We start from the raw sequence: 15,602 nt of genomic DNA, 5'->3' as shown, positions 1-15,602 counted from the left end.
AGCTGGCTATAAAACTTTGGTAAGAAACATTATACTGTAAAATTTATATACTTAGAATGTATAATATTTTGCTGTGTAAGTTATCTAAATATTATCTGAATTGACAAGTAACTGACTTAAAACAATTTTCAACAGAAAATTCCATTTAAGGTGCAAAAACATCTGAAAAAATGTAAGCAATGCAAGTAATTTAGCACTGAAATTACAGATTCTGTGTTCATTTTTTTGGATTAGAAAATGAAGAGGGAGTGATTTAACTATAAGTTAAAAACCTTTGCTACAATGAGAAGAGCCTTATTAATGACAAAATACCCCGAAAGAAGATTTTAAGCTATTACATATTCAGTCTGAAATTTAATATGAAATATTCCTGTTTGTACATCACTACAAAAGCTGGACTACTAATTCAACTAGATATGGTAGAAGTGAATTGCCTGCATTTCTGATTTCCACACATTAAAGTGGTTTTAAGGACCAAAACTGGTGTTTTTTCAGTCTGTATTTAAGTTAAGGAATACAAATTCAGAGAATGCTGAGAAATGGATAACTCATTCATCTGACTTTGTTTTTGCAACATGTCTTCTTAACAATATTCATAGAATCATAGAATCATTAAGGTTGGAAGAGACCTCCAAGATCATCGAGTCCAACCGTCAACCCAACACCACCATGCTCACTAAACCATGTCCCTAAGCGCCTCATCTACCTGTCTTTTAAATACTTCCAGGGATGGTGACTCAACCACTTCCCTGGGCAGCCTGTTCCAATGTTTAACTACTCTTTCAGTAAAGAAATTTTTCCTCACATCCAATCTAAACCTCCCCTGAGGTGCATAATCCCTCCTCCTGTGGTGCATAATCCTACTGCACCACAGTGCTTACAAGAGGAATTGCTTTAATATGAAAATTAGACTAGCAGAATGTTTGATATATTTTAGATTTTTGAAATTTCAGTTTGGGACTACTGGTAGGCAAACCTCCCTGTAAGGGAAAGGAGAAAGGATTTATTTTATATTTTCCTGACAATTAAGTTCTAATCCATATTTGCCCAGTTGAAGGGTAGAAGCAGCTAATGGGGGATTGTAAAACAACACCATCCCTTCTCTCCCCAGCACCCTACTATTGACAATACAAGAACAACCATACAGATAAGAGAGAGAGAAGTTGAGCCCTTTTGTTCCCTTTTCCTACTGTGAGGAAAGGGTATATGTGTATGACCGCTCTGAAACTACCCTCTTACTGCAACACTTAGGAGAAAAGACCTTATATTTAAGGTTACTATGTAGGCAAACTAGATTAAAAAATACAGAAGCATTTTTCGTCCATTGTTACTTAAGCCTGTTTTTACTTCCGTTGCCTTAAGAGACACTTAGTTCAAGTTCATAATAATCTTAAATAAGTAAATGTCTGACAATAGATATCAAAGCTTTAGAGCTACATGTGCCCACATATTATTACAAGTTCTACCACAAGTAATTCTAAAAGCAAGAATCGTTGAAATGTTGTCTCTTGCTTCAGATCTTTTGTCTAGACCAAACTACACAATACAATGAATTGAGGTATTCGCAACAGGAATATCACAAGCAACTTTTAGGTAACGAGTTACCTTGATCATGTTGGAAGTGAAGAGGCAGCAGGATGTGTTACCTGGTAAGGTATTAGTAGATATAGGCACAGGCAATTGGCATATGTGATCTAGTTAAGAATGATGAAGGGGACTATTTCCACTCCCACAAGGTTACATACCTATAGTTTCTAATGTCCAGTAATTTCTGCACAATACCGTATGTACTCTTGGTGGAACACAACAAGTAAGCAAGTACATTTTTAAGGAAAAAGAAAATCTTGAATACATTAGAAAATTTTGTGGTAAATGGATGGAAAGCGTCATCGAGTTTGACAAGTTATTTGAATAGCTATATCTTTTAGTACTGTTATCAGCCTTTACCAGTGCTGTAATTGAAAATTATACATCTGCCTGCTATTTTGAAAATGTAATTGCAAAAGTGTGATATAACTTTCATTGGTATTCAAATAATTTTTCTCAGTTCACATGGCTGTAGAGATCTCAATGAGCAGAGCTACAGGTTCAGGAGCTCTCTAGAGTTGTGACTAGTACAGCTCTGGACCTCTATGAGAGTTATGATTCTGCTTTAAAGAATCCAAAGCTTAGCAAAAAATGAAATGCACCTTTATGTGTACATCATATTCTATAAAGGTTTCAGATATCCCCAGGGATCTTCATGAATGGAAAAGGGTCAAACAATAGAAGAAATACCTGTCAGAAGATATTATTGCAGCAAGGAAAAAAAAAAAAAACCAAAAACAAAACAAAACTACCTCATGAAAAAATGAGAAAGTTACCAAAGTAATAATCAAATCTGAAGATGATGTTATGGTAAGCACACACGTGGGCTTCAAATGTCTCCTTTCAGCCATATTTAATTTTGATCCTTTTAGCACTTGTCAGCCTTATGTCCTCCACAAAAACAGGCAGGGGTATATATGATCGGTGCAGACAGCGTGGAGACAACAGACTTCTGGCTTGAGGTGAGCAACTGTTGTGTATTTCTAAGATTGACAGAAAATTAGAAGATCTTTCTTCACATAGCTTTAAACTATGCAAACATTGACTAAACAGAGAGAAAAGGTTGTGTCAAGGTAATTCAGTAGAATGCATAATGCAAAGGGTATTGCTAAGTAAGGGTTGGGAGGGGAGAGATATGATTACTTTTCCTTATCTAGCTTAGATACAAAAATCAATGAATGATCATCTATACATCTTTATTCTGTAGATATCCTTTATGTCTGTGCTACATCTGCTCTGTTGGTCTTAAATGTCTAAAAACTGAAGGCTGTGGAGTCCTTTTGGAGATCCAGATACAAACTTTGCAGTGTCCTGACCATATGTCACAAATAGAGCAAAGCACACAACATTTCTACCTCAGTTGGTATAGATGCCAACAGAAAGCATTGCTACACCTGTGACTTTCTCTCCTTCCAGGTTTCAGTGTCAGTATAAATACATTGTACTCTAATAACAGATGCACCCTTGGTATTGTAAGACCTGGAGCCACGACTTGACTTTACACTACTTAAACATGTAACCACTGAATCATCCAATATTCTTAGATATGTTTGGGTTTTTTTAATATACTTTCCTTCACTCCTTCTAGATTAGGATGTGCTCCAAGATGTCTTAATAATGCACTTGCAGAAATATTTTGTCTTCCATAGTCACTCACAGAACTGAGTACTGGTTACCAAGAGTTTCACTGGAGTTTTTCCCTCTCCCTGGGTGACCATATAGTCTTCTTCCTCCGAGCCCCACCCCCACTTCTTTACACTAATCTATATTCCGTTAACAGTTTTAATTAGATGTTCTTAAGGCTGTCTTAGTCTTGCATAGCACAATTCCAGACATCACAGAGAAAACTTTTAGTTGTCCTAAAATTTGACATGACCAATGACAGCAATTTGAATTTCAGCGAAGGGACCAGCCTATTTATCGCCTTGTAACATCACTTATGTCCTGTGAAGTACAAATAAAATGTCAATGATAGCACATGTATAGGAAGTGCATTATCATCCACCTGAATGCACGGGCATCCTTCTTTCTTTTCAGAATGCTCCTGCTGTGCACATAAATGTGTAGTCTTTTTTTTATTATTATTCAACTTTTTAAAGAAGTTAACAGATAAGAACATTTCAAAGTCGTTAACTAGATAATTTTTTCCCCAAGTCATAATAATTTACCTTTTCTGTAGTTTAAAAATATTTCTCCTCAATGCTTCCTCCATTGTTTATTTTCATCCCTTTCACCGGGCAGCCACACATACAGCTGCTTCAGCATGCAGCACCAGTCAAGGGACAAAGAATATTTTTGAAGAAGGCAGGGACTTTCCAGAGCATATTTACAGCTAACAGGAAAAAATATTTCCTGATGCCAGCAAACCTGGTATAGGAAAGTCCCCCTCCCTTCTCTCAGCAGATGTTTCCATGCTTTTACCTACACAAAAATCAAATTTGTCTTTATCTGCTCTACCTTATACAAAATTTTTGGAAGGGAGGGCAGGTATAGTACATTTTGACTTTTATGTGCCTGTTAATTTCTTTGATTTCCAACAGTAGAATGTTCATGCTTTTACTGATTGTACTGGTAGTTATGAGTACCTATACTGAGTAAGAAATACTAAATAATAAATAAGAAAATAAGGAATATTTTAATATGTATTCAATACCATATGAGAAATTTCTAAAAAATAAAGAAGCAAATTTTTATATGAATACAGGAAAGAATAAAGGCCATATGGCCATTATGAAAAAGAAGAAGATAAAGAATAAGAAATAATGTAAATACAATATTGCAATTTAGCAAACTTCCACTCTCCAGACACTCTGCACCAGCTGCACACCAAGAAGCTTACAGGTGTTCACTGTAATGATAGTAACGTAAGAACACGTGTTTTCTTCAGGCCTTTTTTAGAATATATTTTAGAATATTGACCTCTAGTGTGATGCCTTTAAGTAGGTCAGTCTCGATACACTCACATACATTTTCAGTGCTGGATTCACTTAGCAGGAACAGTGTCAGCAACCAGAATATCACCTTTTAGCAATTACTAGCTGAAGTGGAAGGTTTTAATAATACAGCTACTAGATGAAGCAGAGCTGCGTTCCATAAACACATGCAAGTACAATATGGTTAGAACAGGTGTCAGTTTAATTTTCCTCATCTGTATCTGCTAGCGAGCCTGGTTACCTTTGCACACTCATTTGATGTGGTCATTCAGGGAAATCAGTGCAGATGGTGTGTCACTCTATATGCACTTGCCAAAATTTTTTTACAACGTGAAGCCACTGTCTCCAGCCAGTATGAAAGCTCAGTGTAGATTACAACTAGAGTTTAACTTAAAACTATTTGTGAGCATATCCTCGGCACATGAGGAAAAAGAGTGGATAAAACACAGCTTAATCCAGAAGTAAAGTGAAAAAAATGAAAAGACATGGAGTCTAAGGGGTGTCTCCTCAAATTTTTATGTGCATTAGTGTCTTACACATATCTGTTTCTATATTTTTCATCCCATTCCCAGTCAATATATATTGTTTTCTAACAGATCTAGAACATTACTTTGTACTGATTTTTTTGGCCAATATTATTAAAAAGCAATGAATATTGTAATAATGGGGACAAACCAATTCCCACTGAAGTAATGGAAGACTGAGAGAACTTGTAAGAAAATGAGGGTTATTTTGCCACTGAAATTGTTGTTGAAACAAGTTTTGCTGAAGTTTTTTTTTTATTCTTTTGTTTTGTTACAGCTGTCTCAAAAATAATCATTTTTCATTAAGCTATGTTTTAACTATTTTGAGGCATTTCCATTTTCTCTGCCTTCAGCTAATGCTGAATCACCTCTTATGATCCATCGTATGCATTGTTTTTTGTTTGAGTATGGTGATAAGATTTTTTTCTGACTGTTCAGCAATATTTTATCTTCAGTGTTAATTAATGAAACCTACTCATAAAGCTAAACTGATATGCATAACAGTCAATAAAGAACACTCACCTACTGTCAGTTGTCCAGTTAACTGTCCCATGTGATTTCTTGCATTCACTGTTACATTTCTGTCAGACTGTAAGACCAGTGGGCTATCCTGGGAAACATGTATAAGACAATAAATGAGAGAACAAAAAATTGAGGTAGAATTAAGCTAGAACTAAATATAAACATGCATGCTGAGAGGGGAGTTGTGTCAAATACAATAGGTTTTTTTAATAATTTCATAAAGCATTTTACAAGTGAAATTTTAATCTAAAAATATAACAAGAATATTATTTTAAGCTTAAAACCTTTGTGTATAGAATTCCTGCTTTAGAAATCAGAGTGGAACTTAATTTTTATAAATTGGACTTTATTTCCTGAGGATATTACAAAGTCACAAATTCAAAAAACCTTAACACAAACCTGTTTCATTAGCCTTTTCCATATATTGCTAACATATACTTTTCTAACTACCTAAGCAACAGTATTCTACATTATTCTATTAATCTGTAAAACCTATAGTATTTGGATTGCACTTACTAAAACCTTACAAACACAGCCACGCATTTCTCTGAAGGTAGAAGCTATCATTATTCTCAAAAAGCAAAGAAAGAGAGCACTGGAAGGTGAGGTCATATAACAGACAACCCTGACCCACCACCAATAGTACCCCACAGGTCCTATTAGTGATTAAGCTGATGTAGCACAAAGACAAACACTGTATGATGTTAAGTACCCTGTCAACATTTTTGGAGTCAGTTTGCAGCATGACTACATTGCTATCAGCATCCTACTAAGTTTAAGCTTTTGAGGAACTTTTACATATATATGTGTAGGCATATCCTGTGTCCAAAGCCAGCTTAAGGAATCTCAGAAATGAAGACAGAATCAAATTTTGTTTCTTGAAGAAGGAGGAGCTAGATCCACTCCTCCGGGGAAGGACAGATGCACAGAAAAGGGGAAGAGCTTCAACAGAGAGCCAAGAGAAACCCAGCCTAAAAAAAAAAAAAAAAAAAAAAAAGAGCTTACTGATCATGCTCTCATTGGAGGAGGGTGAGTGCATGAGGGGAGAGAAAATTAGGATGGTGCCGAGAGGCACTTTCCTCCCTGGAATCACCTGCTACCACACTGTTCTTCCCCTGAAGCTTGCAGTGAAACCATGGGTACATTAATGCTTCTGGCAGTTTGTTAGCGCTTACCCATGCTTAGGTAAGCTTATCCAACACCAGAACGACACCTCACAGAAACAGCTGGGGAAGTGTCTTAAGTAGGAACGACTAAGGGCTAGGAAAATATTTCTGACAATTATTATATACTCGTTTTATTCTTAGATTCTGGGCATCCATTATTGGTCATTCCTGGATTGAGCATATTAGGTTAGACAGACTTCTTGTGTGTGTGTGTGTGTGTGTGCGCGTGTGTCATTTAACATATTGGTTCTTCCTATTCTTGAAAGTTTTTTAAGAAAAGCTTGAAAGGAGTTAAGGAGCCATATATAAAGATTTATTTTTACTTGAATGATGCATTAGGTTTGCACTTAAATTTTCTATACCTTACACTCCTTTCCTTTGAATCCAGGGCTTTCCTCTGCAAGAAACATTCTTCCCAGTTGTTTTCACTGTGATTATTAACTTTAAATGACACTCAGCACCCTGGAAAGTCTGAAATTATTTTGAGCTAATTTCTAAGAGTTCAGGTGTGCTTAATCTCTCACTGGACCATGCTATGACCTTTCTAACATCCTGCCAATTAGCTCTGCATCACAGAATCTGGCAGATGAAAGTTGCTGTTTGGCTTGTCCATCTTTCCAGATAAAAAGCTATAATTACCAGTGAGACATTGTGTTCAATGTGACTGGTTTGAGCTAAACAAGTGATGCAATCAAGGGAGCTTCTGGCAACAAAAGCAGCTGCTAAGGACCTTTTTCTCAACACTTGATTTAATTTCCACTTTCCTTATGGTCCTTTGAAGATCATTAGTCCAGGCAACCGCTGCTCTGGGAAAGGAGGTTGTCCTGATAGACAGCTGCATGGCCAAAGCATATTTTAAGGAGCCCTTTTCACTTTTGCTCAGTCAGTATTTGGAGAAGAGTCTTCTCAGTTAGAATAATCTCACCCTTAGCAAGGGAGGGTACCCCCATGCCTATTTTTGCCTGCTCAGCTAAGGGTTTGGTAACTTATACTTCCAAATACTGTTCATAGTCTGATCTGAAGGTTTCTTTCCTTTCACCTTAGCAAAATACTTAACAAGTTTCTCAGGCTAAAATCTGCCTCTCAGGTTTCTTGTGCTCACGCTCTAATTGTAAATGAAGACCTTGGGTATCAAATTCCCAGGTACAGGATAATGAAAGATTAGATGAGCCAAACCTCCTTTCTTCTCCTTTCCTTGTCTTATTTAAAAGATAAAAAGTGGGATGAAGAAGTTAAGAACTTAAATCTATATTCCTTAGTTCCTAGATGTCAAGTATAGAGCTGCGAACTTAAATTCTGGACAAAAGAAAACCCAGTGGCAAAACTCCTATCAGTTTAAGCAGTCCAGTATTTTGTCTACACTGTTTACCTGCACCTCTGTTTTCCATGGGAAGTGCCTAAAGACAGAGGTTCAATGTATTCAAAGGTAGTCTACTCAGAGGAGTTAGCAACTCGGAGAAGACAGATGAAATCAGTGGAATTATAGATCTTAAAGATGAATATAAAGTGAGATGAATGTCAGTCATATGAATATGAATTAACATATATCTACAGCATAAAAATGTTGGATAATTTTATCTCTGGGTCACCAGATCTACTGTTCTTTTGATGTGAACTTCAACTTGTAATTTAATACACTTGGTGATCCAAAGAATACTTTACATTCAGATGTCAGAAGAGAGTTAGAAATATGTCATCACACTGTTTTCCTGGAAATTGGAAATTAAAAAAAAAGTTTTGATGAATATATAAACACAAAGAATAGAAAAAAAAATTGGATGATTAAGCTCTCCAAATACCGTGGAAGTATTTGGAAGTAAAGAAGATTTGTTCTGAAGTCAGAGAAGCCTACGAACATGCATAGTTACTTTCTTGATATAATCTTCTAGGCTGATGTCAGCCAACAGCTGATAAATTATAAAAAAATGGATTGCTATATTAGTAAATAATTTTTGTATATTTACATAATGAAAAAAGTTTTAGGTTATACCTGACCAAAAAAAAAGAAAAACACACACACAAAAAAGGGGCAAAGATCAATTACTTCTGTTGCTGACATTATACAGCTGTATATCAGCTCTTCCATTTAGAGATTAACATAAAGAACATATTCCCTTACATGTAATAAAGTAATGTAGTGCTATAAAATGAGTTCCATGTATCTCTGTAGCTCAGTGTTATGAATATCAGGAACAGACATGCTTCATATTTAGAGTATAATCATATACATGCAGGGTAAAAGTTATCATGAGCAGCTCCAAGGAACATCCTTGAAGAAGTTCTTCATCACCTGATATTATTTCTTGACACTGAGTTAATTTGAATGCATGAGAAAAAGAAATAAAAAGGCAGATCTCTCTTGCCCATCCCAAACTTTCTACCCCTGGAAAAGGCCATGCCATACTTACAGCCCCAGTCCTCTGAGTTCAGAAGCTGTTCTTGCTGCCTGAACTTGTAGTATGGGACACTTGAACAGGGAGTTTCCTAAGGTACAGAAAACTTAGACCGCTTTTGGATTACCAGTATTATTTGATCTTGGAGCAAAGTAGTTCCTAAAATCCAATACTACAATCTGAAATCTATATTATGAAATCTTCCTCCATAAAAAGCACATGCAAAAAAATTGTAACTGGAGACTTGACCTTTTTCCTCCCCCTTTCTGGCATGGAAATTCAGATTCTTGTCCTCCTGTTTCTTCATTTTGCATAGCATACACACAACCATGGCTTCTTTCCCACTCCTTATAATTCTAACTTGAACTGCAAGAATGTGTGATGAATTAAGCATAACAGTTAGTGTGCTATATAAATTTGCTCTGAGATTACCTGTATTTGTTAAGAATTTACAGGAATTGTTTCACATATACTGCAAAGCCAGCAAAAAAAAATCTTTAAGTGGAACAAGTCATACTCTTCATGTGATGATTTTGTAAGTATTCGTGCATACCAATGGAAGCTAGTTCCTTAGTGGAAAGTTGCTTTCCTTCAGCTATACTGCCCGTTTACAGGACAATGAAAAGCTTGGTTTGCAAACACATGAAAAAACAAAAAGAACAAAGAATTTCAGATAGTGAGATTATGTCAGTTTTATTTTTTCTGGAAATGATTTCTGAACTCAGTTATCTTAATAGGGAACATTTTTCGGCTGTGCAAAATAAAATACTGAATCTCATATATTGAAAAAGTCTGTTTTTTTTTTTTTTTAAGCTAAACCTTTTAACTGAAAACATCTAAGGCAAAAGATTTTATTTGGGGAACGCAACTTTCTGTGGTTTTCCCCAATCCTTAATGAATCACATGTATCAGAGTAGGAAATTTTCACCTCAAATATAATTTCTCCTGATTTAAAGTCTGTACTGAAGTATAATCCTTTATATCTGATGCATGACACATTGACACAGAAATATCTTTGATGCTACTAATTCATTAATAATTTCTTAAAAAAAACCCCACAGATATAATTTTATATGAAGCATAGTAGACTATACATACACCTTTTCATTAACAGAACACTTGAACTTTCTATTTCTGCTCTGCTATGTAAACGTGGTCTTCAGAAAAGAGGTAGTAAATGATTTTTGATGCTATTTCAAAAATTATACTGTAGATAACAAAAAGCAACACAATAAGAACATTCTTACAGTTACATAGAGCTTTTAATAATAACAATATGCTAATAACTAAAATATTGTAGAGGGATGCTCTCAGGGCCATGAGACCACCACCAGCCCTTACTGGCCCTGCCCAACCTCCCCGGGACCTTTCCCACACCCTTGGGGTTGCCCATTTCATTGAGTCCAGCCCCATTTGAACCCCTCCTGGCAGGGCTGTCCTACTTGGCTCCCCCCACCCCTTAGGGAACAGTCAGCCCTCACTGCTCCCTGATAGATATGAGGACCTCAAGAACTAGCTGATGCTCATGATACTGAATGAGATGACTCCTGTTCTAAGCCCCAAAATGTTACAACTTCAAGATTTTCGGTAGTGTATTAAAGGCAAACCAGATGAACATGGTGTTACTATAGTCACTTCTTATCTGAAACAGGTTTGCAGCTGGGATTCATAAAAGGAAAAATAAACAAATTAATTTAAGGGATATTTTCAAAAAGCTTTCTTGAATCTGAATCCATTTATAAATACAATAGAAATCTTGGGGAAAAAGGGTTGGGTTTGTTTTTCTTTTTAGTAAGCATCACAGTGCAGTACTAATAGATATCAACTTTTATTCTTAAAATTAGATGAGCAGATTAAGTATATGAAAGACCGATAGATTGCTTTATAAAGTCATTTTACTGAAAAATCTGCATGAGCAATCATAGCAAAACTCATTTTTTACAGATGGTTCAATTATTTTTAACATATTTTGGACAAATTTCATGTCTTTTGTATACCATTCAAATAGGCAATCCCAGCTAATTAGTTCAATTTTGAAGAGTATTTCCAAAATGCACTCTTTAAATTAGAAACAGTTTAGATAGAGCAATTTAATTTCAGTTAGTTTAATACAACATTAGTTTACTCTAGGTAAGATGGTACACTGTATAATTAAATATAATCCCAGATTTATGCTCAGAACACAGTTAATTATGATAACACCATCCACTTTGACACTCAGGAATAGTAGCAATATGTATATCAGAGCTTATAGTGCAAGCACTAGCTCTCTTATGATTTGATTCCTGTGCTTTGGCAAGCACACCACTTCAGGTTTCTGGACCTCCACACAGTGTTACATAGATGTAAAAAGTAATGCAATAAGTAGGCAGGATTCTAGAGCTGCCAACTCTATCTGTTGGCAGTTTGTAAGAGGATGTAAGGATATATACTACTCTGTTGTTTGAGCCCATCCCCAGCATGGGCAGCTAATATAGTTATGTCAGGACATTTCCTTACAGGGCTCTTAACAAACCTACCCTGATAAAGTGACTAATATTTCTTAACTAGTGACTCAGAATGACCATTGTGTTTCCAAGGTACTTTTGCATTAAAAAAAAAAAAAAAAGTAAATCGGTGTTAGACTTCAGTTTGCTGAGAAACCCACCATGGCATTCCCCATATCCAGCCACACAGTGGCTGTGCATTGCAAGACTTTAACAAAGACAGGGAACATGTTTCCCTACTGCTGCATAGCACCACAGTTTCTCTACTGCTTTAGAGGCTCATACTGTGGGTGGCAGTGAACAAGTTGATCAACTGTGTCTGGTCAATGACCCAGGCAGAAGCACCAACAGTGCAAGAGTTATTTGACCACCCCATAGCAACAAAATGGGAACCGAAAGAAATAGAAACTACTCAGCCCTCTGGTCAGTCCAGCAGCCCAGGGAAGTCAAAGAGCAACTGAGTAGTTTTGCAATAACTACACGGACAACTACAGCTCAGGCAAATGAAGGATAACAAGCGTGAAGACTGCCTTGGAGGAATTAAGTGCAAAAAGTTTGGAAGGAGAATATGAAGGACACAGTGTCAGTCAAGAAGGGTAGAAAGCAGAGCAAAGAAGCTGTGAGGGGATGGAGAGAGCATTCCTTAGCTGTTTACCCATTGTCCAGAACCAGAACATCAGCATGTTTCTTAGCAACCTTCCTTGAAAATGGGGAGGTAACAATGGAGGTGGAAGAAAAAGCTCTAGGGACTAAGAAAACACACATCTGTAAGGCTAGGGTCTCAGAGCCAAACTTACTATCATTAACTTTATTATTAGCACTAAACTAACATGAAGGAACTTGAATAAGAAAAGATTTAGAAAAAACAGACCTACAAATGCCAGCAATTGCTGAGCTCTTGAGTACTTAAAAAGGTTGAAGTCAGTTAAAACTGTAGGAAGCTTGGAGGAGCATGGGACTGTCAAAATACAAATTAAAGAAAAATATTCTTCATCACAATATTCCCAAGATATTCTTTCCAATAATATTTCCAATATTTATCATTATTTACCAATATTCAATATTGTCAAGAATATTCCCAAGAACCTTCCTGAGGTGTCAGGACAGTAGGGTCCCCAACATAGGGGTAGTTCAAATAGGGAGAAGTGAATAATTTATTGTCCAAGTTATTCCTGGACAATTCCGAGATGAGGAATTAATATAAGTATTGATCCAATTAAATTAGATATTTTACCTATTTTCTATATTCCTGCATTCCCAAAATATATATATAATAGTTTCACATTAGATTTTAGTGTTCTTTGTCCCTGCCCAATTGTCCTTTCTAACCTGAGAGTCACAATTTAAACCCTAATAATTACCCTCAGAATCAGGAAGCTGACTGCAAAATCACAATAAACATCTTTGGACTTTTGCTTTAAGGAAATATTCCAGATATCTTAAAAGTTTGACCAAATGTTATTGAAAATCAGTATTTTTTTCACACCAGTTTTGCACATTAGGGAGGTTTGGAAAAGTATTGAAGTAAACTGTTAGGTCAATGCACTTCATTCATCCATGGCAAGATTGATTTACATATAATAATCATCAAATGCAAGCAGAAAAAATAATCAATCAATTTTTTTGTATATCACACTGGTAAAACCAATAGCAGACTTGACTTTATGTCAAAACTGTTTTGGTAAAAATACCCCAAATATTGATGCAGAGCCACATTTTCAGTGAGATACAAACTCTATTTTTCCAAATTAAGGAGGGACAAATACCTCATTTAGTTGACTCACCAAAGAAGTGAAAAGCTGTGGAAGACAGGTAAACAAAGCACAAGGAAATTGTTTGAGGAAAAAAAAATACACTCTAGTTGATACTGAAAGAAATATCATACTTGAGGGTATTGACAAGGTTCAAGAAACGTACTTTCTAGGTATTCTTGTTCATCAAAGGATGTTATCTCAGTTCCCAACCTCTGCTCTGCTTCCATGTAAGCCTTCTTATACGCTAAAGGCAATCACAGATATCATCCAGCTTCATGACACAGCAAATCTCAATCCAAGCTTGGTTATACCTACCAAAGCAATATAGGTGTAGCCAACGAGAATCATACACAGCACTCCAGAGAGCCACATGCACTGGTAAAGCTGCACAGTGATCATGGCTATAACCTCCAGATAGAAATAACCTCCTTGTTTTACTTCCTCGTATAATGCACCATGAAATTTTTATTATGGCAGAATTGAGTCATGCATAGAAAAACTTTGTGATAAAACAGAAGCAGATATTTAAATAGCAGACAAAAGATATGACTTTTCTGGAATTGATTTAAACATCCAACAAAATTTCAAATGGATTTTAGATATAAGCATCCCAACTAAAAATAAAACAAGACTACAAATGTACTTGGAGGAAGCTTGTTAAACGCCCAAAGCTTACTCCTTAGTCATTAAGCTTGAGACACAGCAAGTAAAATTGTATATTACTGAGCTGCAAAGCCTCCAGAGAACTTTAATTAGGACAAATACAGAAAACCAATTCAAGTCTTAAAATGTGAAGCCAAAACATTAAGGGTGGAATCACCGTGCTTCACTCCTTTCAAACCATCATTTCTTGCGGTGTGGGTATAACAGTTACTGACTGGATTTTTGCCATTCAAGTTAAGCCCGACAGTAATCTAACAGTCCATTATGCTATTTAAAATCTTAGAAAGCAGTCTTTCAGTTCCTGTTTGTGTGCAAGTGTTAACCATGATATATCATTACAGTGAAACAAGAGTGTGTTTCTCATGCCTTTTTAACTTAAAGTGCTAAAACTTGAAAGATAGCAGCAATTAACTCCAGGAAGAGGTTGAAGACATTACAGGAAAATTTATACAAATCAAAGTATATTCACATATTCAAAAGTATTTTCCCACCATTCCCCATTGAGGGAGCATTTCTCTACAGAATTTGAATTGCATTTACCTTAGACTCACTATCTGAGAGAAAAAAAAAAACAAAACAAAAACCACAACATGCTATAGTCAGTGACCTGATAACCTGTATGCATGTAAATCTTTTACCAGATTCCTAGTTCCTGAGATGTCTATGACAGAGAAAAGTGTGTCAACCCCTGTTCACTTGATGCATAACAGGAAATATACATCAGTTTTACATGCTGAGAAATGAAAAAAAGATAAAATGAAAACATAGCAAAAATAAACTTATTCTATTATATTTACCTAACGCTATGGAAAATCTGACATAAAAGTTCTGAAAAATGTGAACTCTCCAGAGTATCAGTAGGTTCTGGGTTCCACTTTTGTGGCGTCTTGCAGACATCCAGCAAAGGACTATATGGAAATAATGTTTACATCAGCAGTTTTTATTTCACTATGATTTCTATGACAAAACTTTTCAAATTCTAAAGCTGAAGAAGGATAAAGAAATTCTAAAGGAAGGTTAGGGTACAAAATAGAATTTCAGAAATACATAAGTTGCAGCAGAAATCTGGAATTAATAGTGTAACTTAGACAAAGCAGCAAAGAAATACTTGCTATTAATAAAAAATATTAAAAAGTCTATTTAGTGCATATTAAAATTAATATGTTAAAAATATAAGACACAAAAGTAAGGCAAGACTAGTCATTAAACATGTTTAGTTAGAAGGTTTATTTTAGGTGAATATTAAACTTATTCTTTTACAGAAAGCTAAGATGGTGGCAACCTATATGATTATGTAATTCCACTAGTATTAGCAGCAGCTTCAATAGCAAAAGTCAGAAATGGTTATCTGTATTTTTTGTTTCTTCATGTAGCTATCTTAGTTTTTACAATGCCGATATTTCCTCCTAGCCTTCCTTCAAGAAGAATCACTCACTGCTGGATCCTAATTACATTGGCAAAACTTTCTGCATTTCTAGTTCTCTCTACTGTTCCTGTATTAAATAACCAGAAGCACACATATCTCAAATGAACTCTGAAACACCCCACTGAAAAGAAGGGATATTATTATTGTT

General features: G+C 35.7%; 1 protein-coding gene across 1 annotated transcript in view; it reads right to left on the bottom strand.

Annotated features, from left to right (window-relative positions):
• SGCZ (sarcoglycan, zeta) overlaps positions 1-15,602 on the bottom strand; it is a 233,647-nt gene that overhangs the window by 66,372 nt on the left and 151,673 nt on the right. Inside the window, exon 3 of the mRNA XM_009335134.1 lies at positions 5,567-5,654. Within this exon, the coding sequence (XP_009333409.1) occupies positions 5,567-5,654 (88 nt within the window). The remainder of the gene's footprint in view (positions 1-5,566; positions 5,655-15,602) is intronic.

The sequence above is a fragment of the Pygoscelis adeliae genome, unplaced genomic scaffold (genome assembly GCF_000699105.1).
Source record: "Pygoscelis adeliae isolate BGI_AS28 unplaced genomic scaffold, ASM69910v1 Scaffold21, whole genome shotgun sequence".
NCBI classification, from domain to species: domain Eukaryota; kingdom Metazoa; phylum Chordata; class Aves; order Sphenisciformes; family Spheniscidae; genus Pygoscelis; species Pygoscelis adeliae.
This window is presented reverse-complemented; position numbering and strand designations above follow the sequence as displayed.